This window comes from Pan troglodytes, chromosome 2 (genome assembly GCF_028858775.2).
Source record: "Pan troglodytes isolate AG18354 chromosome 2, NHGRI_mPanTro3-v2.0_pri, whole genome shotgun sequence".
Taxonomy (NCBI): Eukaryota; Metazoa; Chordata; class Mammalia; order Primates; family Hominidae; genus Pan; species Pan troglodytes.
This window is the reverse complement of record NC_086015.1, coordinates 53,864,057-53,892,053: the sequence shown is the minus strand read 5'-3', so window position 1 is coordinate 53,892,053 and position 27,997 is coordinate 53,864,057. Positions and strand designations below refer to the sequence as shown.

General features: G+C 49.8%; 1 protein-coding gene across 4 annotated transcripts; it reads left to right on the top strand.

Moving 5' to 3' along the window:
* Window positions 1–4: 4 nt before the first annotated feature.
* Window positions 5–27,956, top strand: TRAIP (TRAF interacting protein). Of its 4 annotated transcripts, XM_016941117.3 has the most exons (15): window positions 5–262; window positions 8,412–8,469; window positions 9,004–9,087; window positions 12,012–12,051; window positions 12,664–12,791; window positions 14,060–14,154; window positions 14,668–14,781; window positions 15,535–15,622; window positions 16,229–16,318; window positions 16,742–16,830; window positions 24,512–24,664; window positions 26,512–26,560; window positions 26,814–26,963; window positions 27,072–27,122; window positions 27,332–27,956. In XM_016941117.3, exons 1-15 carry the CDS (start codon window positions 165–167, stop codon window positions 27,452–27,454), a joined length of 1,410 nt encoding a protein of 469 aa, XP_016796606.2. In that variant the 5' UTR covers window positions 5–164; the 3' UTR covers window positions 27,455–27,956. The 4 variants fall into 4 exon arrangements, with proteins under 4 accessions (XP_016796606.2, XP_063661868.1, XP_016796607.2 ...); XM_063805798.1 differs by lacking the exon at window positions 24,512–24,664 and having other exon boundaries at window positions 33–262; XM_016941118.4 differs by lacking the exons at window positions 5–262; window positions 8,412–8,469 and adding an exon at window positions 8,555–8,750.
* Window positions 27,957–27,997: the final 41 nt, after the last annotated feature.

The following is a 27,997-nucleotide window of genomic DNA, read 5'->3' as shown; positions in this document are numbered from 1 at the left end:
AGTATTCACGCTCCGCCCAAAGTTTTGTGTTGTCACTTCCGGCCCGCTCCAGGAAGTCGTGCTGCGGAGCCAAATTTGAAGCAAGCGGAGGCGCGGGGGCGCGTCTACGAAGCCGGACCTGTAGCAGTTTCTTTGGCTGCCTGGGCCCCTTGAGTCCAGCCATCATGCCTATCCGTGCTCTGTGCACTATCTGCTCCGACTTCTTCGATCACTCCCGCGACGTGGCCGCCATCCACTGCGGCCACACCTTCCACTTGCAGTGGTGAGTGACTGCAGTGTTGGGGCCCGGTGTTTGCCCGGGTACCGCTTCAGGGCCGTGAGGTGTCGGGCCTCCAGGCGGTCCAACCCCGGAATCCAGACAAGTGATGAGAACCTTCCTCCTAGACGAGGCCCCACGGGAGCTTCCCAACCTGGGCAGAAGTGGGTCAGGACAGGCTTTCTGGTAGAGGTGATAGCTGAGCTAAGCCTGAGGGGGACTAAGATGGCTCAGTGAAGATAGATGCTTCCTTGATCACCTATACAAACAGATGTGATTTCAAAACCGTTAGCCTGGGCAAGGGTGAGCTTTCACCACATCAACAAGTCCTTTTATTTCTTCCAGATAGAAACCTGCTAGGCTTCTGGCTACCCAAGAGAGTTTGCTGTGCCTTACTTGATGGTTTGGAATTATTCTACCCAGAGTCATCTCACTGTCCAGACACCCCAATGTATTCGCCATGTCAGCAAACCCGTTTAACATGGGGAAGGCAAGGAGATGCTCCCCTATCCAGGGGTCCTGCTGACCGTGTAGGGCCATTCTGTTGAGTGTACAGCTAGTGGGGAAAGATTCCCCTAGCAGATGTGGACAGGCCGGTTTGGACCTCCTAGCAAAAGAGATAAGGCAGCGTTACCCCTGGGAATGGTGGGTGATAATAATCACAGGGTCTTGTGGGGCTAAAGGCCCTAGGAAGCAGAAAGGCAGGCATGACGCTGATGGCTGCTGGCTTACTTGCAAAGCTTTGTTTAGGCCTGTGTTGCTGACAGCCTGAGCCCCATGCTGAGGGAGCCACTGCTGTTTGGTTAGACTAGAAATTAAGCTCGCCTCTAAGCGTACTCGACTTTATTTTCTGTTTGCCTACTCTATTTTCTTCTATCCTTTTACTTTATTTATTTTTATTTTATTTTATTTTATTTTTGAGATGGAGTCTCGCTCCTGTCGTGTAGGCTGGAGTGCAGTGGCGTGATCTCGGCTCACTGCAACCTCCACCTCCTGAGTTCAAGTGATTCTCCTTCCTCAGCCTCCCAAGTAGCTGACATTACAGGCGTGCGCCACCACGCCCAGCTAATTTTTGTGTTTTTCATAGACAGGGTTTCTCCATGTTGGCCAGGCTGGTCTCGAACTCCTGACTTCAGGTGATCCACCCGCCTTGGCCTCTCAAAGTGCTAGGGCCTATCCTTTTACTTTAAACTTTTCTGTGTCCTTGTGTTTTACATGTATCCCTTGAAACAGCATTTATTTTTTTTTTATATATTAAAAAGTACTTTAGCTTACTGCAAAGATCTTTATTTTATTTTATTTTGAGACAGGGTCTCACTCTGTTACACAGGCTGCAGTGCAGTGGTGCCATCTCGGCTCACTGCAGCCTCTACCTCCTGGGCTAAGGTGATTCTCCCATCTTAGCCTCCCAAGTAGCTGGGACTACAGGCGCCTGCCACCATGCTTGACTATTTTTTTTTTTTGTATTTTTAGTAGAGATGGGGTCTTGCTATGTTGCCCAGGCTGGTCTTGAACCCCTGGACTCAAGTAATCCACCCACCTCTGCCTCCCAAAGTGCTAGGATTACAGGTGTGAACCACCACACCCAGCCTTGGAAAACAACATTTAGTTGGACTTTTAAAAATCCAGTCTGATAATCTTTGTATTTAACTGGACCATTTAGTCTACTTAAAATTGTTGCAATTACTGATTAAATAAAGAGTAAACATATTGTCTTTAGTCGATTCTGTTTTGTCTTGCCTATTATATCTTATTCTCTCCTTTCTTGCCTTGGTAGGAATTGGTTAAATATTCTGTATTTCTCCATTTTTCCCGCAGTTAGTTTGGTCGTTATATACCCCATTTCCATTTATAAGTGGTTATCCTAGAAATTAAGGTATGTATCCTTAACTTACCAATTTCAAGGTTAATCAACACCTTTCTCATTTTCCCAGGCAACTCAAAGAGCTTAGAATACTAACATTCTCTTCCCACTTCTACGTTATTGTTGAATATTTTAATTGTGTGTATGTGTGGTATTTTTTTTGTTGGTGTTGTTTTTGAGACAGAGTCCTGCTCTCTTGCCCAAGCTGGTCTGCAGTGGTACAATCTCTGCTCACTGCAGCCTTGACCTCCTGGACTCAAGCGATCCTCCTGCCTCAGCCTCACAACTAGCTGGGACTACAGGTGCATGTCACCATGCCCAGCTAATTTTTGTTTTTTGTAGAGACAGGATTTCACCATGCTGCCCAGGCTGGTTTGAAACTCCTGTACTCAAGTGATCCACCCTCCTTGGCCTGCCAAAGTGCTGGGGTTTACAGGCATGAGCCACCACGACCGGCCAATTGTATGTTTTTAAGTAAAGTTTTTGTTTGGAATAATTTTTTTTTTTTTTTGAAACAGGATCGTGCTGTGTCGCTCAGGCTGGAGTTTATAATTGTTTCTTCTTGCAGGATTGAACTTTTTTTAAATGTTCTTCTTTGTCCTTCTTTGTCTCTTGTAACTTTAATTCAAAGTCTATCTTGTCTAATTTTTTTTTTGAGATGGAGTCTCGTTCTGTGGCCCAGACTGGAGTGCAGTGGCGCAATCTTGGCTCACTGCAACCTCTGCCTCTTGGGTTCACGTGATTCTCCTACCTCAGCCTCCCGAGTAGCTGGGATTACAGGCACACACCACTGCGCCTGGCTAATTTTTTTTGTATTTTTAGTAGAGGCAGAGTTTCACTATGTTGGCCAGACTGGTCTCAAACTCCTGACCTCGTGATCCGCCCACCTCGGCCTCCCAAAGTGCTGGGATTACAGGCGTGAGCTACTGTGCCTGGCCTATCTTGTCTAATTTAAAGTCCATTTTATCTGCTATTAGTATAGCCACTTCAGCTGTCTTTTGGTGACTGCATGGTATATTTTTTTTCATCTGTTTTATTTTATTTTATTTTATTGTTTTTAGAGACAAGGTCTCGCTATGTTAGCCAGGCTGGTCTCAAACTCCTGGCCTAAAGCAATCCTCCTGCCTTGGCCTTCCAAAGTGCTGGGAATACAGGTGTGAGCCACCACACTCGGCCCTTATCCAACTTCTAGCTTCCGTTGTAGCTATTGAAGTCAGATTTTAGTTTATCAGTTACTCCTTTAAGCATACTTTGGAACTTTATTCTCAGACTCTCATTACCTTTAGAATTTTCTCTGATTTTGGCTTTCTGCAGTTTTAGTATAGTGTATCCAATATGAATTTCTTTTTACCTTTTTCTTTTTTTTTGAGACAGAGTCTTGCTCTGTTGCCCAGGCTGGAGCACAGTGGGACAATCTCAACTCACTGCAACCTCCACCTCCCTGGTTCAAGCAGTTCTCCTGCCTCAGCCTCCCAAGTAGCTGGGACTAAAGGCATGTGTCATCATGCCCGGCTAAATTTTGTACTTGTAGCAGAGACAGGGTTTCACCATGTTGGCCAGGCTGGTCTCGAACTCCTGACCTCAGGTGATCTTCCCACCTTGGTCTCCCAAAGTGCCGGGATTACAGCCATGAGCCACTGTGCCTGGCCGAATTTCTTTTTACAAATTCTGCTCGGGATTCATTAGATTTCTTTAACGTGTAGAGCAATTTCTTTCTTTCTTTTTTTTTTTTTTGAGACGGAATCTCGCTGTGTCACCCAGGCTGGAGTGCAGTGGCACGATCTTGGCTCACTGCAAGCTCTGCCTCCCGGGTTCACGCCATTCTCCTGCCTCAGCCTCCCGAGTAGCTGGGACTACAGGCGCCTGCCACCATGCCCAGCTAATTTTTTGTATTTTTAGTAGAGATGGGGTTTCACTGTGTTAGTCAGGATGGTCTTGATCTCCTGACCTCGTGATCTGCCTGCCTCAGCCTCCCAAAGTGCTGGGATTACAGGCGTGAGCCACCGCGCCTGGCCGTGTGGAGCAATTTCTTTAATCAGTTCTGGAAAATTATCAGCCATTATCTCTTCATATATTGCCTCTATTCCATTAACTTTTTTATCCTGTGTTATTATTTATTTTTGAGGTAGAGTCTCGCTCTGTCACCCAGGCTGGAGTGCAATGGTCCGATCTCGGCTCACTGCAACCTCCACCTCCTGGGTTCAAGCAATTCTCCTGCGTCAACCTCCCGAGTAGCTGGGATTACAGGCGCTCGCCACCGTGCCTGGCTAATTTTTGTATTTTTAGTAGAGACGGGGTTTCACCATGTTGGCCAGGCTGGTCTTGAACTCCTGACCTCGTGATCTGCCCGCCTCGGCCTCCCAAAGTGCTGGGATTACAGGCGTGAGCCACTGCACCTGGCCTACCTAAAGTCTTTGTGGGCATTTCTTCTGGTTTGTTTTCATAGTGCTTTTTTCTCTTGTGTACCTGTTTACTTAAAAAAATGTTTTTTTGGCTGGGCACGGTGGCTCACAACTGTAATCCCAGCACTTTGGGAGGCCAAGGCTGGTGGATCACGAGGTCAGGAGATCGAGACCATCCTGGCTAACATGGTGAAACCCCGTCTTTACTAAAAATACAAAAAAATTAGCCGGGCATGGTGGCGGGCGCCTCTAGTCCCAGCTACTTGGGAGGCTGAGGCAGGAGAATCGCTTGAACTCAGGAGGCGGAGGTTGCAGTGAGCCGAGATTGCACCACTGCACTCCCGCCTGGGTGACAGAGCGAGACTCAGTCTTAAAAAAAAAAAAAGTGTTTTTTTGGCTAGGCATGATGGCTCACCCCTTTAATCCCAGCACTTTGGGAGGTGGCTGGATTGCTTGAGCCCAGGGGTCCAAGACCAGTCTGGGCAACATAGTGACACCCCATCTCTACAAAAAAGTGAAAAAAATATAAATTACCTGGGCATGATGGCCTGTGCCTGCAGTCCCAACTACTTGCAAGGCTGAGGCAGGAGGATCGCTTGAGCCTGGGAGGTTGAGGCTGCAGTGACTCATGATTGTGCTGCTGCACTCCAGCCTGGATGACAGAGTGAGACCCCATTTCAAAAAAAGAACATTTTAAAATTGAAGTATAATATAGTTCAGAAAAGTACACATATTCTAAGTATATGGCTTACAGAATGTTTACAAATTGAACATACCTATGCAGCCAGAATTCAGATCAAGAAACACGGTATGGCTGGGCGTGTTGATTCACGCCTGTGATCCCAGCACTTCGGGAGGCTGAGGTAGGCAGATTGCTTGAGCCCAGAAGTTCTAGAACAGCCTGAGCAACATGATGAAATCTCTACTAAAAACACAGAAAATTAGCCGAGCATACTGGCATGTGCCTGTGGTCCCAGCTACCCAGGATGCTGAGGTGATCATCACCTGAGCCTGGGAGGTAGAGTCAGCTGTGAGCCATGATTGCTCCACTGCATTCCAGCCTGGGTGACAGAGTGAGACCCTGTCTCGAAAGTCCCCCCACCAAAAAAAAAAAAGAAAACAGGAAAACGCAGGCTATTGGCCGGGCATGGTGGCTCATGCCTGTAATCCCAGCATTTTGGGAGTCCGAGGTGGGTGGATCAGGAGTTTGAGAGCAGCCTGGCCAACATGGTGAAACCCTGTCTCTACTAAAAAAATATAAAAATGAGCTGGGCATGGTGGCGTGCACCCCGTAACCCCAGCTACTCGGGAGGCTGAGGCAGGAGAATTGCTTGAACCTGGGAGGCGGAGGTTGCAGTGAGCCAAGATCGTGCCACTGAACTCCAGCCTGGCTGACAGAGCAAGACTCTGTCTCAAAAAAAAAAAAAAAAAAAAAAAAGCAGACTATTATCAGCTCTAGAAACCTTCTAGAAACCTCCTTATATGCTCTTCCAACCCCTACCAACACCTCCCTCCACCTCCCCATATTAAGATAGCTACTGTCTTGACTTTGAGAACATGGATGGATTTTGCCTACTTTTTTTTTTTTGAGACGGAGTCTCACTATGTCCCCCACGCTGGAGTGCAGTGGCGTGATCTCGGCTCACTGCAACCTCCACCTCCCAGGTTCAAACGATTCTTCTGCCTTAGTCTCCCAAGTAGCTGGGATTACAGGCGTGCGCCACCACACCCGGCTAATTTTTCTATTTTTAGTAGAGATGGGGTTTCACCATGTTGGTCAGGCTGGTCTCAAACTTCTGACCTCATGATCCACCCGCCTCGACCTCCCAAAGTGCTGGGATTACAGACGTGAGCCACTGGGCCTGGCCTGCCTACTTTTAAACTCTGTGTAAATAGAATCATACAAAATATAACTTTTTGTGTCTGGCTTCTCTTCCTCAGTGTTATGTTTTTGTGATTTATTCATAATATTGTTCTTAGTTGTAGACTCATTTATTCTTGCTGTGTAGTATTCCACTGCGCCTGGTTACTCTTGATTATATGTTGTACATGGTATTTGAAAACTTATGGGAATTTTAGCTGGGCATGGTGGTGCACGCCTGTGGTCCCAGCTACTCGGGAGGCTGAGGTGGGAGGATTGCTTGAGCCTGGGAGGCGAAGGTTGCAGTAAGCCAAGATCACGCCACTGCGCTCCAGCCTGGGTGACAGATTGAGACCCCATCTCAAAAAAAAAAAAAAAAAAAAAGAAAGAAAAGAAAAGAAAATGTACTTATAGGAATATTTGAGGCCAGGATGATGGTATCATTTTCCAGAGAGGACTTAGTTTCTCCCTGGTCCCTAGGAGTAGGGGAGTCTACTAGTAGGAGACTAATTAAAGTTTAAGGCTTGAGCTTTGCTGGACCACCTGCATAGATGATGCAAAGCTCGGCTGTGTTTTGCTTTTACCACTACTTACTTTTTTTTTTGAGATGGAGTCTCGCTCTGTCGCCCAGGCTGGAGTGTAGTGGCACAATCTCAGCTCGCTGCAATCTCCGCCTCCCAGGTTCACACCATTCTCCTGCCTCAGCCTCCCAAGTAGCTGGGAGTACAGGTGCCTGCCACCACGTCCGGCTAATGTTTTGTATTTTTAGTAGAGATGGAGTTTCACCATGTTAGTCAGGATGGTCTCAATCTCCTGACCTTGTGATCTGCCTGCCTCAGCCTCCCAAAGTGCTGGGATTACAGGCGTGAGCCACTGCGCCCGGCCACTTTTTTTTTTTTTAATTAAAAAAATTTTTTTGATTGGGCACAGTGGCTTATACCAATAGTTCCAGCACTTTGGGAGGCTGAGGTGGGAGGAGCACTTAAGCTCAGGAGTTGAGACCAGCTTGGGCAGCACAGTGAGACTCTGCCTCTATTCTGTAAAAAACAAAAAAACAAAAAATTTAATTTAAAAAAATTTTATGGCTGGGTATGGTGGCTCATACCTGTAATCCCAGCACTTTGGGAGGCTGAGGCAGGTGGATCACTTGAGGTCAGGAGTTCAAGACCAGCCTGGCCAACATGGTGAAACCCTGTCTCTACTAAAAACAAAAATTAGCTGGGCGTGGTCGCGCATGCCTGTAATCCCAGCTACCTGGGAGGCTGAGGTAGGAGAATCGTTTGAACCAAGGAGGCGGAGTTTGCAGTGAACCAAGATCGTGCCACTGCACTCCAGCCTGGGCGACAGAGCAAGACTCCACCTCAAAAAAAAAAAAAAAAGTTATGAGTACATAGTAGGTATACATATTTATGGGGTTTATGAGATATTTTGATGCAGGGATACACTGTAATAATCACTTCAGGGTAAACAGAGTAGCCATCACCTCAAGCATTTATCATTTTTTTGTGTTACAAACATTCCTATTCTTTTAGTTACTTTAAAATGTACAGTAGATTATTGTTGACTGTAGTCACTCTGTTGTGCTATCAAATACTAGATTTTATTCCTTATATCTAACTTTATTTTTGTACCCTTACTTACTTTTATTTCTGGTTGATCCTTACCTTGAAAGTGTAGTCTTTGGGATTCCAGCTTAAAATGGGGATGTTATCAGAGTCCTCATCTCTGAGGGCCCCTGAGCTTTGACTATGATCTCTCCCAACCCCAGTCAAAGCCCAGAATGTTGCCTAAAGGACAGCTTTTGGCCAAGCCAACAGGGCCAAAAAAAGGGCCAGCTGGTTGGAGTCCTGAGTACCCATCAGGCCTTGCGGGAGGTGCTGTAACTGCCTATGCTACTGTCCTCTTATTTGGGCAGGCATTGGGTCAAGGAGGAGCAGGACAGACCCTTTCGTGGTCAGAATGTTTGCCTGGCTTATGTCCCCAGACAAACCAGGGCTCATCAGTCTATTGTTCTGCTTTTCATTCCAGCCTAATTCAGTGGTTTGAGACAGCACCAAGTCGGACCTGCCCACAGTGCCGAATCCAGGTGAGAGTATTGGGGTGGGACCACCTCAACTGAAGAGATCTCCTTAGCAGAGAGCAGGAATGTGAAAAGAGCTCTGAAACTGCAATATCTCTGACCTTTTTTGGACCCTCCAGGTTTAAGGCCAGTTGAGCCTCACTTGTGCCCTTGAGTGTTTGGGAGGTCTGCTTACACCCACAGGTAGCTGGCAGATGGATTTGTTGCCTGGGCCAGTTTTCACTTGGGTAGATTTGGCTGGCCTCCTTCCCTGTCTTTTCATCAGTGACTCCGCACCTAGAGTTCAGGTATCTTTTGAGCACTTAACCATGTAGGTCTGTAGTAATATGACTTCAGTGACCACGAAACCAGCAGCCCCAACTTGGGGTACCTGCAGGAGTAAAGAGGTCTTTTGACTCTAAAGGATGTACTTTGAAAAATTAGGTCTGAGAACAGGCCTGACATGCATGTCAGGCAGGTAGTCAGACCCATGTACAACACTCTCCTCCTTGCGCATGACCCAGCTACACAATCATACTCTTATCTTGTTCTCCCATCCAGGTTGGCAAAAGAACCATTATCAATAAGCTCTTCTTTGATCTTGCCCAGGAGGAGGAGAATGTCTTGGATGCAGAATTCTTAAAGGTACCCAGAATTTATCTGATTCTACTGAACTCCAAGCCTTGTGCGAGTTCACTTTTCTTTTTTCTTTTCTTTTCTTTTTTCTCTTTTCTTCTCTTCTCTTCTCTTTTCTCTCTTTTCTTTTCTTTTCTTTTCTTTTTTTAGAGACAGGGTCTTACTCTGTTGCCCACACTGGAGTGCAGTGGTGCAATCATAGCTCACTATAACCTCAAACTCCTGAGTTCAAGGGATCTCCCCACCTCAGCCTACCTAGTAGCTAGGACTGTAGGGGTGCACCACCATGCTCGGTTAATTTTTTTATTTTATTTATTTATTTATTTATTTATTTTGAGATGAAGTCTCACTCTGTCACCCAGGCTGGAGTGTAGTGGCGTGATCTTGGCTCACTGCAACCTCTGCCTCCTAGGTTAAAACAATTCTCCTGCTTCAGCCTCCCGAGTAGCTGGGACTACAGGCGCGTGCCACCATACCCGGCTAGTTTTGTGTTTTTAGTACAGACGGGGTTTCACCTTGTTGGCCAGGCTGGTCTCGAACTCCTGACCTGAAGTGATCCACCCACCTCGGCCTCCCAAAGTGCTGAGATTGCAGGCGTGAGCCACCGTGCCCAGCCCTAATTTATAAAAAAAAATTTTTATAGAGATAGGGCCTTGCTATGTTACCCAGGCTGGTCTTGAACTCTTGGGCTCGAGCAATCCTCCCACCTTGGCCTCCCAAAGGGCTGAGATTACAGGCATGAGCCACTGTGCCTGGCCTGGGAGTTCACTTTCTATTTCCACATAAGTGGAGGGTTCCTGGAATATGGAGATGAAGTTATAGAGGTGAGACTTGGCACAGTTTTCAAGGTGGGGACACAAAAATCAGAGGACAAGTGATGAGACACAGTCATCAGAGAAATGCACTGTGAGGGAAGAGGGGAGCTGCTTGACTGTAAACCCTCCCTTTGGGATTTCAGGTCAATTCCAACCTGAATTCTCTCCTGCGGTCTTGTCTCCTCATCTTTTAAAGAACCTACAGCCATCCTGTACAGCCTACTTTGCTGCTTGGACAGTTAGTGACAGATTAGAAAACTCTTCTACTCCCCAGCCACGGGAGATTTTTGGATTCAGTGTTCCCTAGCCTGCCTGTGCCTCAAAATTGCCTGGGGAGGCTGGGCGTGATGGCTCACGCCTGTAATCCCAGCACTTTGGGTGACCAAGGTGGGCAGATCACTTGAGCCCAGGAGTTCAAGACCAGCCTGAGCAACATGGGACCCCATCTCTATTAAATAAAAAAAGTTAAAAGAAAAAAAATTGCCTAGGGAGCTTGGTATAAAGTCAGATGCCTGGGCCTTCCCCAGACCAGAGCTCTTGGAATCAAGATTTGCAGCTCAGGTGGGAATGGATATATTAGGGGAAAGTGGGTAGTTTCCCTCCTATATGTCTAACTGCTTCCCCTCCTAATCTAAAATTTAGCTTTTTTTGTGTGCAAGCAGGCTGCGTTGGCAGAGAACTCTTGAGGAAGTTGGATTTGGGTTCACAAATGATCCCTGGACTCTGAGGGTTAATTTGCTGGGTATCTGTCAGATCAGAGTTCATTTGGCTCTGGCCCCAGGGTGTCATGATGTCCTTGGAACCTCACTGCTTCAGGAACATGGAGCTTTTGTGCTTAGAGCAAGCATGTTCATCGTCATGGTAACTGCTCCCAGTTTTAAGTAGTGTCTTCCCTGTGATGAAAGCAACAAAGGCAGTTTCATTTATTTCCAGCTTTCAAAGTCAGGTTTGTGAGACAGGTAGCAACATCTTGGGTAGTTTGGAGCAAGGGCTTGGAAGCCCCTGCTGGAGTGTGGAAGAAGTCAGGGGACTATGGGTAGTGGTGCAGCAGCCATGGCCTGTTATCTGTTCTCAGGCAGCCCTTGCATGCTCTTCCTTACCCACCACCTCCACTCCCAGCTGTTCAGCCTATGCTAACCAGCCCAGCCACCAGAAGCTCTTGCCCCCAGAGTCCTAGGTGGAGAGTTTGACAGTAGGGGCTTGTTTACCCACTGGGCCTGGGCCATACTATTGGTCACATGTGAAATTCTGAGTCTTCTGTTGATCTTAGACAAGTGATCTACAGTAAGGTTTGCCTGGATTCCATCTAGCTACCACCCTGGACCCTTGGTCAAGCGTTTCAGTTTTGTAAAACCTTGGATTTCTTTGTTATGGAGCAGGCACCTCTCTTGCTCATGCGGATGTTGAGTTCTGTGGCATCCTGAACAGGAACTGGGTTCAATTCTGCCACAGCTTCTCAATGATTCTGTGGCATGGCTGTGAAACATTTGCAGGGGCTTTGAGAGGCTCACTTGATCCTCACAATAGTCTAGTTAGAGACTAGACACATGGGAGGTTTCATCCAGGGTACAAAGCTGTCCTGGCATAGCTACCTCCATTGGATACTAGGTCTGGAAGGTTTGTGGTACACAGAGCCAGTTCAGAGCTTGGAGGAAAGTCGACTATGAGTCAGGAAGACCCAGGGTGGAGAGGAGGAGTAGTCGCCCAAGGTCCTTGGCCATTCCTGTTGTGTGTCCCTGGTGAGTCAGCTGATGCCCAGAGGGAATGAGACCAACATAGAGCACTGAGGCCAAGGAAGTGATAGAAACTTCTGCTATGGAGACTGATCACAGGGGCCCTACTTTAACTTCCCTTCCACTATTCTACCTCTTTACCTGTCCTGGGGCCTTGCCCCTGAGATTGTTTTCCTCCATCTTACCTACTTTTCAAAAGGGCACATAGAGCTACAGCAGTGCTTATCTTTCCATTGTTAGCTTAGCTTGGCCTTGAGGCACTGCAGGATTCATGCCCTAGAAGGCCTCATTGTTCAATCCTGGGGCTCCCCACAGCCTTATGGGAGACCACGTGGAGGTCAGCTCTGATGCTTTCCTGCTGCTTATTGTGGGTATTGCCTTTCAGAATGAACTGGACAATATCAGAGCCCAGCTTTCCCAGAAAGGTGAGTTAGCAAGAGACGAGGGGTGCTGGGAAGCCCCTGACTTGGATGCTGGAGGAAGGGGGCCCTAGGAGGAAGGTTTCAAACCGTTTGGGAGAGCCAGGGCCTTTCCCTGCTTTGTATGTCCAAGAGTCCTGCTAGCTGTTGTGGTGGGCAGAAAAAGAGAGGGAAGGGAGGTGACTGAAGCTGTTCACCTAGACCAGGTGAGCCTCTTGTCTCTGAGTGCAGCTTCTTGCCCAGGAACCAAGATGGGAGGGGGTTACCTGATGGGACTGAATATCTTTGGGAGAGGGCTCAGCTGCTGAGTTTGGCTGGAACCTGCTTGAGTCCTGGGTTGATGAACTAACTGGACCCATGGCAGGTAGGGAATGGGCAGTAAAATATTTTCCTAAGTAGTTCAAGCAGCAGAAGGTGGGCTTTTCCCTGAATGAAGGCTCTGGCTCAGCTTCTCTGGTTTGGCACATCCCAGAGAAAGAAGCGGGCCACCCAGCTTTCAGGCCTGAGCCTTGTTTCTCACCTGCCTAAGGGATGAGGCACTGAAGCCAAGGGCCCAAGTTCTTCTGCTGATGGATGGACAGGCCTTTCCCTTTCCTCCGCCCTCTACCCCTGCTCCAGACAAGGAGAAACGAGACAGCCAGGTCATCATCGACACTCTGCGGGATACGCTGGAAGAACGCAATGCTACTGTGGTATCTCTGCAGCAGGCCTTGGGCAAGGCCGAGATGCTGTGCTCCACACTGAAAGTAGGTCCTCAGGTTTTATGGGTACAGAATTCATAGGGAGGTATTGCCCCAGAGCTGGACTCCCCATTCTGGGCTTATCTTCTGGTTCTGCTCCAGTCAACACCTTGGTTTGGGGAGTTGTAAAATAGAGGCAAATCACTTCTTCCCCTTGACCTTCCATACTGTATCCATCCATCCCATAAGAAAAGGGCCATATTGGCTATACTTGTGGGTTTTGTACTAGGTAGTTTGAAGAGGCAAGGCCTTCCCAGTACCTCACAGAGGGGATGCTCAACTAAGACCTCAGTGAGGCTGGGCCATATTTCCGAAAGTGGTTCATACTCTACTGATGAGGCCAGCCTGAAGAACCTTCCATTAGCACTCTAGTCCTTGGCTGGGCTGCTCTCCTGAGCCAGATCAAACAGCATCCTAGGGAGGAGCAAGGGCCTTTGAAGTCAGCTGTGCTGAGCTGACCAGCCAGATCAAAGTCTGCAGAGTGAACAGCCTTAGACCCAGATGAATTTTGCATCAGCCTGGGTTGGTGAGCCTCTTGCTCTCCAAGGGGCATGAGAGGCGATTGATCTGAACCCACGATTGATATTCTGGCCTTGTAGGCAGGAGCAGTCCTTGCTGGATGCCATTTGAAAGGGAAAGGGAGCCATCCTTGTGAACAGACAAGGCCCCAGGATATTCATTGTCTCTGTTCCTGCTTGGGGGCTGGGCTGGATCACATGGTCTGGCTGGTGGGAGGGAGCAAACTGGCACCTGGCTGCAGAGCAGGAGTCTCTCATGGTATTCTCAGGTCAGAGACAAGTGGTCTTAGGCTGAAGGCAGCCTGGCCAGCTTCCCCTGGCTCAATTATTCATTCTTGGCAACTGTCCATGGGTCTGGGTGTTGGATGGTGAGGCCTGGGTTTGTGCTCTGGACTTCTTCAGCCACCTGTACCATGTACAGGTGTACAACATGTACCATGAGGCCCAGACCACTGGACCTTGGCAGCCCACAGTGGGCCTGTAAATGCTGGCAGTGGGCTGTGTCTACTGTAAGATACCTTTCAGGAGGAAGCAGGCAGGGAGGTGAAGAAGCAGCTGGCTTAGAGCCTTTTAGAAGAAGAAGCACAAGCGAGAGTGGGACCCAGGAGCTTTACCTCCTGGGGTTTGGGAGTACATGGTTATCAGCATTTTCAAAACATATGCTGCAGAGAGTTCTGGAGCAGAGTTTTCCTAGTGACTTTAGCAGTGGCTCCTGAGGGCCTCCAAGCATCAGGTATGGGTGTATTTGCTCTTCAGAAGCAGATGAAGTACTTAGAGCAGCAGCAGGATGAGACCAAACAAGCGCAAGAGGAGGCCCGCCGGCTCAGGAGCAAGATGAAGACCATGGAGCAGTGAGTTTGGAGCTGGGTCCTGCACTGTGCCTTTGCCCCCAGGGCCTGCAAGTGGTACAGTTCTTAGGACTGCAGCAGGGAGTGGGATTGGGTCATGTCCGAGGCTCAAATCTCCATAGGCCATGGAGGGCTCAGGTCAGCTGGGTGTGGGCACAGATCTTAGCCTCTATGAACTCTTCCACCATTCCAAGGAATGGGAGCCCTTGCCACATTCCTCCCTGTCTCTGCTGCCTGTGGCCAGATGACCTGGTGGGTCTTTCCCTCCAGGAACCTCTCTCCAGGAAATCCCTGACCTTGAGACCCTCTTTCAGCACCTCTTCTTTCTCAGCAGCATCCTTGGAGCTATGCTCATCTCTGCCACAGGGCCTTTCCTTGGGCACACCCACCTACTAAAGCATCCTAGCAGCCTAGCCTGTTACCTTAGCAACGGCAGCAAAGGAAGGCAGAGCGGCACTGGGTACCTACCCATCAGCCTCCAGATTGCAAATGCCGTGGGCTGGGTGTATTTTTCAGGATTGAGCTTCTACTCCAGAGCCAGCGCCCTGAGGTGGAGGAGATGATCCGAGACATGGGTGTGGGACAGTCAGCGGTGGAACAGCTGGCTGTGTACTGTGTGTCTCTCAAGAAGTGCGTACTGTGGCCCCTCTCAGCAAACACAGGAGATAGGCCATGGGGCCCCAGCCGTGTCATTGCTCCCCATCTCTTGTAAAGCAGATGGAACTAAGGGGCAAACTCTGGAGCCATGCTGCCTTTGTTTGAACCCTGATTCCACCTTTCAGCAACTATGTGGCCTGCTGCCAGTTTCTTGGCCTCTTTGACCCTCAACTTCCTGAATGGAAATAGTAGTAGACCTGCCTCATAGGATTGTTGAGGATTTAGTGTGAATCTTAAGTGCTGTTTCTAAGGGAGTTGACCTAGCTCTCTGGGCTATAAGCCCCATTGTGATTGATATGTAGAGCCTGTTCCCCATTAGCACTATGATCCTGCCTGGCTTGGATCAAACTCTACTCATATTCTTCACTCTGGTGGGTGTAAGGTTGGCAGGAAGGGTGGAGGGCCACTTAGCTGAGAGGCATAGAGGATCCAAGATGCCTCCTTTAAGACCAGGTGGTTTAGGGAGCCCCCTAGTGAGACTGGGGCTTTCTGCATGCCCTCTCAAGTCACCAGTGCCTGCAGGACAGGCAGGAGGAAATAGTCACTTCCTTGCATTCTCTGCAGGACCCTCCACAGTGCCACCTGGTACTTATTGGGCTCAGGTGTCAAAGTAGGAATGAGAGTGAGTTGAGGGGTTGGGCAGTGCTTTGTGTTAGATTAGTGCTGTGGCTCAGTCTGACCTGCAGGTATTCTTTTCTGGCATCTCTTTCCATGGCCACATTGCAGAGAGTACGAGAATCTAAAAGAGGCACGGAAGGCCTCAGGGGAGGTGGCTGACAAGCTGAGGAAGGATTTGTTTTCCTCCAGAAGCAAGGTAACTTAGCAGTGAACAGAGGTTGAAGGAGAAGTGGCTCTCCTTTTGTCATGTTCACTCTGGTCTCCTGAGCAAGGCCATGGGACCTGATGGCACAGCTGACTCCCTGGGGCAGCTGGAGGACTTACAGAGATTTGTTACCAGTCCTTACTGGGCATTGGCCTGAATATGTGGCTTGTCCACTAGGGGTGGACAGATCACAGAGGTATCCCCCAACATGTGGACACTGATGCTCCCCTCTGCTCTTCCTGGCTCCTGGGTACCTCTCAGCTGGCTGGAGAGCACAGGCCTCAAATGTGACAGCGTCAGAGGCCTATTTTTGTACCACATCCAGGAGGGCTCCTGGAACCTGATTCGGTCAGCACAGCTGCTTTTACTTCTGGCATGGTGCATCCACAGGCTGCAGGATGCAGGAAGCAGCCTTTGCTTCTAGGCAGCTCCGGATGTGCATTGCCAGACTGAAGCCTAGCCTCAGAGAGCTGGGATCTCTGCCCATGTCTCTAGTCTCTTCTGGGCTACCTTGATCACTCCCTGGGGAGCAGCAGGAGGGGGCAGGGCACAAGGCTACCACTTGGCTTGTCTTTCATTCCCTACACTTTCTTATAGTTGCAGACAGTCTACTCTGAATTGGATCAGGCCAAGTTAGAACTGAAGTCAGCCCAGAAGGACTTACAGAGTGCTGACAAGGAAATCATGGTGAGGGACATCCCTGGCTTGAAAGGAATGAGGGGTGGTTTGTGTGCCCTCCCAGAGCAGGGCTGGGCTATCTCTGCCCAGGACCCTTGCACCAGTCAGTGGTGGTTCTGGGCCCCTGCATCCTCCTGGGTCAGGGTGTGCCCCTTGGCCCTGGTCCAGACTGGAGCCTGGGCCTCCTCAACAGAGGGCAGACAGAACCATGAGTCTTCCCTCATAGTCTGTCCTGCACTTACATCCCTGAGGTCCCTTATCAGAGGAGGGGCTCTACCTGGGGCTTGGCCTCCTGAGCCTAATGATGAGGTATCAGGCCTTGCTCTGTTCCCAGTGGGCTGGCCTTTCATGCATGCTGCTCATGTCCTCTGCATTATCTCCGGACTTGATGCCTCAGCCTTTCTCTCACACACTTTTCTTTCCCTCCCCAAGAGCCTGAAAAAGAAGCTAACGATGCTGCAGGAAACCTTGAACCTGCCACCAGTGGCCAGTGAGACTGTCGACCGCCTGGTTTTAGAGAGGTTTGTTGAGCCTTGGGCGGTACAGGGGTCACAAGGTGGGAGAGCTTTCTGGTAACAGTCTTTACTCCTCCTGGCTTTGGTGGGGTGGGTGACCTCTGTGGACCTGATGTCTGCAGACAGCCTGCCCTGGGAGCCAGCCAACATTTAGCTGGCAAGCAGCCTTGAAGCAAATTAGGCTCTGACACGGAGAGGCCAGAGAAGGCCAGAGGACCTAGAAGTGGTCTGAGAATAGGGCAGAAGCACTGACTGTCTTGGGGCATCCTGTTTATGGAGTAGCTCCCCACATTTATCTGTCCACCCCAGATTTTGAAACAAATATGAAACCACTGTAAAATAATTCCCTTAGTGCCAGGAGTGCGTGCTTTAAAGCTGCCAGCAGAGGGAGCTACGAGGCAGAAGGATTGGTGTCCCTGCAAGCATGGGCATCCATTTCTGCTCCTGAGAGTTTCACAGAAGCAGACTAGCTGAGAGCATCCTCAAGGCTACCTCCTGCCTGCCGGAAGTCCCCAGCAAGGACCCAGACGGAAAGCACACAACTCCTGTCAGTGGCCCCAGTCTTTTTTTTTTTTTCCTTTTTCTTTTTTTAATGGAGTCTTACTCTGTTGCCAGGCTGGAGTGCAGTGGCACTATCTCGGCTCACTGCAATCTCCGCCTCCTGGATTCAAACGATTCTCTTGCCTCAGCCTCCTGAGTAGCTGGGATTACAGGCGCGCACCACCACGCCTGGCTAATTTTTTGTATTTTAGTAGAGACGGGGTTTTGCCATGTTGGCCAGGATGGTCTCGATCTCCTGACCTCGTGAGCCACCTGCCTCGGCCTCCCAATGTGCTGGGATTACAGGCGTGAGCCACTGCGCCCAGCCCAGTCTTTAATCTTTTTTTTTTTTAGATGGAGTCTCACTCTGTTTCCCAGACTGGAGTACAGTGGTGCGATCTCGGCTCACTGCAACCTCCGCCTCCCAGGTTCAAGCGATTCTCCTGCCTCAACCTCCTGAGTAGCTGGGATTACAGGCATGTGTCACCACGCCCAGCTAATTTTTGTATGTTTTGGTAGAGACGGGTTTCACCATGTTGGCCAGGCTGGTCTTGAACTCCTGACCTCAAGCAATCTGCCCACTTGGGCCTCCCAAAGTGCTGGGATTACAGGTGTGAGCCACCATGCCTGGTTGCTTTTGTTTACTTTCTTTACCTCTTCAGGGTGCTGGAAGGCCTGGACTCCTACAGCAGGTCCTTGATGAGTGCCCACTGCATGGCAGACCTTCTCTGTTCTCTTGGAGCTTATGTTCCAGTGGGATAGATGAGCTGGGAGCTTAGATGGCTAAGCCCACAGCCCACCAGCTATATACTACATTATAGAATCTGGTCTGTAGCTCCCAGTTGGGGACGGGCCCACCTCATTCAGAGTAAGCTTCATGCCAGGGCCTGCAGCCCATCTTGGTACAGGGAGGACAGCAATGGTCTCCCTTGGCTTTCAGGCCAGCAGGACACTAAACTTGACAAGCCTTCTTCTGTAAGCTGGGCTGGGCTTCTCATCAAGCCACATGAGGATGACTTCATTCATTTTTGTCTCCAGTATTTTTCTGGGCATAAATATTGAAGTGGTTGGCTGGGTGCATTGACTCATACCTGTAATCTCAGTGCTTTGGGAGGCCAAGGTGGGAGGATTGCTTGAGTCCAGGAGTTCAAGACCAGCCTGGGCAACATAGTGAGACCGTGTATCAAAAAACTTAAAACTTAGCCAAGCATGGTGGCACACACTTGTAGTTCTAGTTACTCAGGAGGCCAAGGCAGGAGGATCACTTGAGCCCAAGAGTCGAGCTATGATTGTGCCACTGCACTCCAGCCTGGGAGACGGAGTAAGACCCCGTCTCTCTTGGAAAAAAAAAAAGTCCGGGCGTGGTGGCTCACACCTGTAGCCCCAGCACTTTGGGAGGCTGAGGTGAGTGGATCACCTGAGTTCAGGAGTTCGAGACCAGCCTGACCAATATGGTGAAACCCCATCTCTACTAAAAATACAAAAATTAGCTGGGTGTGGTGGCAGGCGCCTGTAATCCCAGTTACTTGAGAGGTTGAGGCAGGACAATCGCTTGACCCTGGGAGGTGGAGGTTGCAGTGAGCCGAGATCGTGCCACTGCACTCCAGCCTGGGTGACAGAGAGACTCCGTCTCAAGCAAAAACAAAAAAAAATTACAGTGGCAGGTCTGTTTGTTTTTAGCAAAAGCCCTTCTTTTAACTAGGCATTAGGCAGCACCAGCACAGTCTATTCTTGTGTTTGTTTGTTTGTTTGTTTGTTGGTTGGTTTGTTTTGAGATAGGGCCTCATTGTGTTGCCCAGGCTGGAGTGCAGTGGTGTGATCACAGCTCACTGCAGCCTCAACCTCCTGGGCTCAGGTGATGTGATCCTGCCTCAGCCTCCTGGGTAGCTGGGACTAAAGTGCTGGGATTACGAGCGTGAGCCACCATGCCCAGCCTAGGCACAGCCTCTTCTAAACTCATAGCCTCAAGCTCTCAAAAATAGTTGTTGAATCCTTAGCAACAGCATTGCCCTGTCTTCTTTGTGTTCTGATGGCAAGACCCTCACAACTACAAGTGACCTCAAAGACTCTGCCTCTACCTTTCTCCTGTGACTGCTAATGTGTTACTAGAGAGGTCTGGAAGAAGTCTTAAGTTTTCTTGGGCCACCTACTCGGGAGGCTGAGGTGAGAGGATCACTTGAGCCTGGGAGGTCAAGACTGCAGTAAGTGATGATCACGCCACTGCACTCTAGTCTGGGCGACAGAGTGAGACCTGTCTCAAAAAAAAAAAAAAAAAAAAAGTCATGTCAAGGAAGATGGAAGAGTAGAAAGCTCCAGGAATCCATCTCTCCATGGCAACAGTTGATCTGGTTGAAACCATCTGAAGCAACCACTTTGGAAATCTGGTCTAGTAGAACATTTCCAGTATCCAGGGGAGAGGTTGATGAAGAAGCTGGTAAACTTCAGTAAATTTTCGCTGTTCTCATAGCAGCTCCACCTCCTGGGCTCAAGTGATCCTCCTGCCTCAATCTCCTGAGTAGCTGGGATTGACTACAGGCATGCACCACCACGCCCAACTAATTTTTTGTAGAGGAAGGGTCTCACTTATTGTCCAGGCTGGTCTTGAACTCCTGGCCTCAAGCGATCCTCCTGCCTGGGCTTCCCAAAGTGCTGGGTTACAGGCGTGAGCCACCGCTTTGCTTTGCTTTGCTTTTTCTTTTTCTTTTTCCTTTTCTTTTCTTTTCTTTTTTTTGAAACAGTGTCTTGCTCTGTTGCCTAGGCTGGAGTACAGTGGTGCAATCTTGGCTTGCTGCAACCTCCGCTTCCCGGTTGAAGAGATTCTCCTGCCTCAACCTCCCCAGTAGCTGGGATTATAGGCACGCACCACCATGCCCAGCTAGTTTTTTGTATTTTTAGTAGAGATGGGGCTTCACCATGTTGGCCAGGCTGGTCTTTAATTCCTGATCTCAAGTGATCTTCCCACCTCGGCCTCCCAAAGTGCTGGGATTACAGGTGTGAGCCACCACACCCAGCCACCACCATTTCTTAATTTAAAATTAGGAAAATTAATAAATCTCTGGCTGGATATGGTGGCTGTACTAAAAATACAAAAATTAGCCAGGTGTGGTGGTACACGCCTATAATCCCAGCTACTTGGGAGGCTGATGCACAAGAATGGCTTGAATCTGGGAGGTGGAGGTTGCAGTGAGCCAGGATTGTGCTACTGTACTCCAGCCTGGATGACAGAGCGAGACTGTCGCAAAAACAAAAACAAAAAAAAATTAAGAATTTTTTTTTTTTTTTTTTGAGGTGGAGTCTTGCTCTGTAGCCCAGGCTGGAGTGCAGTGGCACGATCTCGGCTCACTGCAAGCTCCGCCTCCCCGGTTCACGCTATTCTCCTGCCTCAGCCTCCTGAGTTGCTGGGACTACAGGTGCCCGCCACCACGCCCGGCTAACTTTTTGTATTTTTAGTAGAGACAGGGTTTCACCGTGTTAGCCAGGATGGTCTCCATCTCCTGACCTTGTGATCCACCCACCTCGGCCTCCCAAAGTGCCGGGATTACAGGTGTGCGCCACTGTGCCCGGTCAAGAAGTTTCTTAAGTTTTTTAAGAAGCTTCTTAATTTTTATAACTTTTTACTGCAGCAGTATTTTTTATTGTAGTAAAATATAAACAAAACTCACCATTGTAACCATTTTTAAGTACATTTCTGTGGCATCAAGTACATTTAATTGCTGTGCAACCATCACCACCATCCCACTCCAGAATGTTTTCATCTTCCCAAAGTGAAATTCTATACCCATTAAACAATAACTCCCCTTTCCCCTTTCTCCTCAGCTCCTTCACTTACCATTCTTTCTGTCTCTATCAATTTGACTACTTTAGGAGCCTCATATAAGTGGACTCATACAATATTTGTCCTTTTATTACTGGCTTATTTCACTTAGCATAATGTCTTCAAGGTTTATCCATGTAGCATGTATTAGAATTTTCTTCCTTTTTAGGGCTGAATCAGTAATCATATTTAATTTTTTTTTGAGACAGGGTCTTGCTCTGTTGCCCAGGCTGGAGTGCAGTGGCACGATCTCGGCTCACTGCAACCTCCACCCCCTGGGTTCAAGGGATCCTCCCACCTCAGCCTTCCAAGTAGCTGAGATTACAGGCATGTGCCACAATGCCCAGTTAATTTATTTAATTTTATTTTTTGTAGAGATAGAGTCTTAATATGTTGCCCAGGTCAGTATTGAACTCCTGGCCTCAAGCCATCCTCCCACCTCAGCCTCCCAAATTGTTGGTATTACAGGCGTGAGCTACTGTGCCTGGCAGTATTCATGTTTTAAATTTGCAAGCATTCTTTCTTGCTCTTTGAGTATGTCTGTTTTGCAAAGCATCATGTTCTTGTTTTATGGTCTCATATTTCTGTTTGTCTCAGAGTCAGTATTTGTGCACCATGGACTTTTTCCTGGGCTCCCCTCCCATACCTGGTGGTCCTTGGCTACTTTGGAGGCCAACCTATGTGGGTAGGGTTTGGGGGGGATGTGCAGACTGCTGGCATCATGTTGAGTCTTACCTGAACCCAGGATGCAGAAGGCTTTACTGTTGGGTCCAATAATATTGGCTGCCCTAGGTCATTGTACATAGTTTGTTTAGTGTCTTTGAGAAAAGCTCTTCTATTTATTGGCCCAGGGCAGCAGCCTAACTGCCTAGTGTTCTACCAATGCAGATTAGGATGGGGTGGAGCCAAGCTCACAATTTCATCAGTGTTCCAGTTTTCAGGCCTGTTTAATGCTTTTGCAAGGCCCTCCCTTTCCTTCATGGACCCCCTCCTTGTGGATTCTGGCTGCTGTGTCAGTCTCTTGTCCCCTGGCCATGCTTTGTCTCCCAGAATTTTTTGGAAATCTCTGGGGGCTGATGGTGGTTGCCCCTTCTACTTGTTGCAGTAGGATTACCCTTCATACCTGTCATTTTAGGGAGGCATCAGCATGTAGCCACCACCCCCAACTACAGAGTCAATGTTAGGAAGATCTCTCTCATGGGCCCCAAGGGCCCCTGAACTCCAGGCTAGAGACAGCCAGGGAGACCTTTCCTTAGGGTAGGGTAAGGCCGCCAGGAGCCATGAGTTCATGGAGGAGATGTTGACTAATCCCATGCCACGCAGGCAATGGGCTGCTCAAGGCCTTAGCTCTGTTCTGGAAAGGGGAGCTTTGAGTGTCTTGCCTGGCTCCCTGAGGCCTCTGGCATGAAGCCCTGTAACTTGACCATGGGTGGGTGTCCCAAGGGTGATAGTGTCACTCAGGAGGGCCTCAAGCCAGCCTCAACCAGTGAGGGAAGGACTACTAAGCCCTAGGTTCTTTCTCCTTGTAGGACAAACAGAAAGTGGGAAGGAAAGAAAGTGGACCCCTGGCAGAAAGGGAAATAGGCTTCAAGCTCATAAAGGAAGAAGAATATAGAAACAGTCTAAGACAAGGCCGGGCGCGGTGGCTCATGCCTGTAATACCAGCACTTTGGGAGGCCGAGGTGGGCAGATCACGAGGTCAGGAGAGCAAGACCATCCTGGCTAACACGGTGTAACCCCATCTCTACTAAAAATACAAAAAATTATCTGGGCGTGGTGGCGGGCGCCTGTAGCCCCAGCTACTCAGGAGGCTGAGGCAGGAGAATGGCTTGAACCCGGAAGGCGGAGCTTGCAGTGAGCCGAGATCGCACCACTGCACTCCAGCCTGGGTGACAGAGCAAGATTCCGTCTCAAAAAAAAAAAAAAAAAGAAACAGTCTAAGAGGAGAAGAAATGTGTCCATATGATCCAGATGTGGATATGGGGAGTGAGGGAGGCACCGTGAGAACCTCCTGAGTCTTGAGTTTAGTGTTGTGGATGACCAGGAGGTGCAAGTGAATAAGCCTGGCTTGCCTTGAGCTTGGGCACCACTAGGCAACGCCTTAGGGGATGGCTGGGAGTAGAAAGTCCTGCCTTGAGCCACCTGGAGGGTAAAATTTACAGGACCCAGCGAGATCCTGCCTGCCTCTTGAGTTTACCTTTCCTAACCTGAGCCTCAACTTGCTGGGGTTGGTAAATGGTGGCAGAATATGGATACTGCAAAAAAGTTGGCATGAGTGGTCCTGGCTGCTGTGGTTCCCAGAGGAGGAAGCAAAGCAGCCAGCCTAGAGTTGGTTTGAGGTGGGTTTGTGCAGTCTTCATTTTAACTTGCAGGCGGGGACAGAAGTAGAGCTTCTAGGGTCCTGGACAGGGAAAGGAAGAAATAGTCCAGGCTGCCTGGATTGCTTAGCCACCCAAATCAATGCAGGTAGCCTTCCTCCCTCTGATGTGTACACCCCAGTGGAAGTGGGATTGTGGTGCAGCTCTGAAAAGTTCCTGAGGAAGGAAAGAGAGAAGGCATCTTTGGAGCTACCCTTGCCATTCCCCAGGGTTCTCTTTGTATGACAGGAGGTGGGGAGCCCTGCCAGGTCTGGGTGGGCTGGAAGAATCCTGTTGGCTGTAGTTTTTAATAGAATAAAACTTCACTCCCCCCCCCCACCCCGCATTATAAAAGTAAAAACACACTCATTGAGAATTTGGAAAATAGGGAGTTACCATAGAGGTACTTACGGTTGACATGTGGAATATTTCCTTCTCCTTTTTCTGCATGTGGGAGTGGTGGGGGGGTGCCAAATCACGTAATTGCACTATACATGGAGTTTTGTGTGCTTTTTAAATTAAATTAAATTTAAACTTTTTTTTTTTTTTTTTTCTGAGATGGAGTCTTGCTCTGTCGCCCAGGCTGGAGTGCAGTGGCGCGATCTCGGCTCACCGCAAGCTCTGCCTCCCGAGTTCAAGCGATTCTCCTGCCTCAGCCTCCCGAGTAGCTGGGACTACAGACACAAGCCACCACACCCAGCTAATTTTTGTATTTTTAGTAGGATGGGGTTTCACCATGTTAGCCCGGGTGATCTTGATCTCTTGACCGCTTGATCCACCCGCCTCGGCCTCCCAAAGTGCTGGGATTACAGGCGTGAGCCACTGTGCCTGGCCGAGAGTAGGGCTTTCTTGAGGGGTGGCCTTGAGTCAGGAGTGGGCTCCAGGTCCCTGGAGCTGAGTTATCTCTGATGCTTCAGGAGCTGTTGTCCTGGGTTACCACTGTGGCCCCAAGTAACCAGGTCATCTCTGCCTTCAGCCCAGCCCCTGTGGAGGTGAATCTGAAGCTCCGCCGGCCATCCTTCCGTGATGATATTGATCTCAATGCTACCTTTGATGTGGATACTCCCCCAGCCCGGCCCTCCAGCTCCCAGCATGGTTACTACAAAAAACTTTGCCTAGAGAAGTCACAGTGAGTGATAGTCCCTGGCACTGTCCATGGGCTGGTAGGGGGATAGCTAAGACAGCTCTGCAGGCCCTGTGCTGTTAGCTCTGAGTGGCTGATGGGGCAGTGAGGGTTGCCTAGGCTTGGCCATGGCTTTGGTTCCAGCTACCTCTTGTTCCCTCACCTGAGCACTCAATCTGTGCAAACCCCTTCTCTTGTCTCATTATTCCTCACCATCACCTTTTAAGGCAAAGGTATTGGAATGCAAGTTAGAGAGAATGCAGTGATGCCAGAAGGGGTGGGTCTGGGCTGGAGAGGGTGCTCCCAATACCTTGAAGGCCTGCCCACCAGAGTCCTGAGCGAGGGACTCTGAACTTCCTCTTCTATGTTTGCCTCTGAGGCTCATGCCTGAGGGAGGATCATCTCAAACCACAGAGCCCAGGGCCTTACCACCCAAGGGGGTGACCCACAGGGGCAGGCATGAGAAGCTGTCTGGAATTCCAGTGGGGCAGGTGGAACCTGCTCTGGGGTACAGTGGGACCAGAAAAAGGGAGGCTGTCTCCTTGGCCAGGTTTGCCAAGTGTAATTCACTGTGGAGACAAGGACTATACTCATTCATACAGGTACTGTTCAGGTGAGGCTGGTCAAGGGCTGGGCAGGTTTCCTCTTTTTCAAAGACTTTGTACAGAGAGAAAGAAGAGAAAGAGAAAGAAACTGAGATGCTAGACAGTGGAGGTGGAAGGGAGCAAGAGGGCAAGCCAGCTGGGCTGTCTTACCTCCCAAACCTCAGGGGGCATGGGCAACCCTGTTGTAGAGGGCGAGGCCTGGTAGCAATGAGAAACAAACCTAGGACCCGTGGGCTGTAGTCCTCAGGGATCCTGTCAATGTCTGCTGTGTACTCTGGCTTCCTCCCATTGCCCCTCTTCCGCTGTAAAGGTTGAAGGTGGACACCTGGGGTCTTCAGGCTGCCAGGCCTTTCAGAGACATTTCCACCACCTTCATGGCCTGTGGAGGTAGTAAAGGAGGTAGTGAAGTTCTGAGTCCCTAACTCAGCTCGTCCTTCCTGGAGCCTTGGTTGTCATGTAGCCTTACCACAGGCCGTTAGGGCAGGAGCAGAGGAGTCAGTCACCAGGCCCTGATCCCACTCTTGTCCTTATGGCTTGAGAAGCCACAGGGCCAGCCTTAGATCACCATCTTCTCACCCACCAGGGAAAATGCCAGGAGAGGGTATCCAGCTGCTGGGTTCCCCAGGAATTGGATGGAAATACAGTTTCTGGCTCTGGGGCTGGGATTGGGAGACCAGGGCCTGGGGCCATGCGCTATTCTGCCCCAGGCCCTTCTTAGACACACTCTCTAGGGAGATGGCTTGGCCCTGTGTTCTGAGAGGATTTTGTGGGCTACTTTACTGAAAGGCTAACTTACTGAGGCTCTCGTGGAGGTAGTGTCCCCTCTCTGGGAAGACAGGACTAGGCCTGAGCTCATTAAATTTCTTTTGCTCGTATCAGGGCATGACTGGCTTTCCTCCCGTGGGTGGTGAGTTGATTGGGCTCTTCAGCCCCATATAGAGCCTGGGACATGGTGAGGTGCCCGAGGACTTGAGGAGCGTTGGAATTTGGCCTTGAGTGGAAGCCACAGGATTGGGACATGGTCCAGTCATCCCCAGTCATCCCTGTCTCTGCCACCCTACTGGCTGTGGCTGTCCAGCTGTTAACAGACCTGCACTTGGGGTGGGATCACTGAGGTGCCTTGCCCAGAATGCAGGCATGGCAGCAGCAGTGCCACATGGTAACTCCCCAAGGGGCGTGTGCTGAGCCTGGTTCACCTGCCCCCATGTCTTGCTTACCTACCCCTTGCCTTCTCTCTCATTCTTGTAGCTCCCCAATTCAGGATGTCCCCAAGAAGATATGCAAAGGCCCCAGGAAGGTAAGAGCTTTCTAGAAGAAGCACAGTCTAACCTTTGGCAGGACTGGACTTTTGGGAGGGCACGGTCTTGCCAGAGCCTTGTCACTCCTGGTCCAGGACTGAGGTACTTCGGAGCCACCCTTGGGATTCTACTCATTATCCCTCCTGCCTCCTAGTGAGGCATCAGAGATCCTGATCTTGTTCCACCACCACTACCCTCCCTCCTTTGCTGACATCCAGCTCATCAAGTCTGGCCCTGGGGTCTTCCCTGCAGGAGTCCCAGCTCTCACTGGGTGGCCAGAGCTGTGCAGGAGAGCCAGATGAGGAACTGGTTGGTGCCTTCCCTATTTTTGTCCGGAATGCCATCCTGGGCCAGAAACAGCCCAAGAGGCCCAGGTCAGAGTCCTCTTGCAGCAAAGATGTGGTGAGTATGGCTTCCCACAGTGGCAGGAGCCAGCCCTCTTGGGTAGAAATGGGTGGCCAGCCCCCCAGCCCATTAGCCTGGCCCACTCATCTCTTCCTTCCACCCTAGGTAAGGACAGGCTTCGATGGGCTCGGTGGCCGGACAAAATTCATCCAGCCTGTATCCTTTTCCCGTGATGTTGAGCTGAGCTGAGCTGTGGAGCCCGTACTATGCCTCACCTATACCCCCAGCCTGCCAGTGCCAACAGCCTCAGGTGTGCAGTGCTGGGCCTCATTCTGTGTATCAGGGCCGCCCACCCCCGGCTCTGAGCCTTTCTTGCCCTGCATTGCAGTCCTTTCTCCATGCCTCTTCCTTGACAGCTCCTCCAGACTGACACAGTCATGATCCGCCCATTGCCTGTTAAGCCCAAGACCAAGGCTAAGCAGAGAGTGAGGGTGAAGACAGTGCCTTCTCTCTCCCAGGCCAAGCTGGACACCTTCCTGTGGTCGTGAGAACAGTGAGTCTGACCAATGGCCAGACACATGCCTGCAACTTGTAGGTCAAGGACTGTCCAGGCAGGGGTTTTGTGGACAGAGCCCCACTTTCGGGACCAGCCTGAGGCGTAAGGGCAGACAAACAGGTGAGGGTGAGTGTGACACCCAGAGACTGCTCTTCCTGCCCTCACCCTGCCCCACTCCTACGACTGGGAGCTGACATGACCAGCCCACTGATCCTGTCAGCAGGTCCTGCTCCTGTTGCCAGGCTCCTGTTTATAGCCATGATCAGATGTGGTCAGACTCTTTCTGGGCCTGGAGACCACGGTCACTTGTTGACTGTCTCTGTGGACCAGAGTGCTTGAGGCATCTCAGGCAGCCTCAGCCCAAGCTTCTACCTGCCTTTGACTTGCTTCTAGGCATAGCCTGGGCCAAGCAGGGTGGGGAATGGAGGATAGCATGGGATGTATGGAGAGGATGGAAGATTTTCATGTAAAATAAAATTAAAAAAAAAAAAAAAGAATGTCTTCTTCCTGGTTCTGAGAATGTAAATTTGCACCA

Bases quoted from the DNA above. Each gene is read 5' to 3' on its own strand.
- TRAIP (XM_016941117.3), top strand. From the start codon at position 165: ATGCCTATCCGTGCTCTGTGCACTATCTGCTCCGACTTCTTCGATCAC. The intron at 16,319-16,741 runs GTGAGGGACATC...TCCCTCCCCAAG, and splicing joins GTGCTGACAAGGAAATCATG to AGCCTGAAAAAGAAGCTAAC. The intron at 16,831-24,511 runs GTTTGTTGAGCC...CTCTGCCTTCAG, and splicing joins GACCGCCTGGTTTTAGAGAG to CCCAGCCCCTGTGGAGGTGA.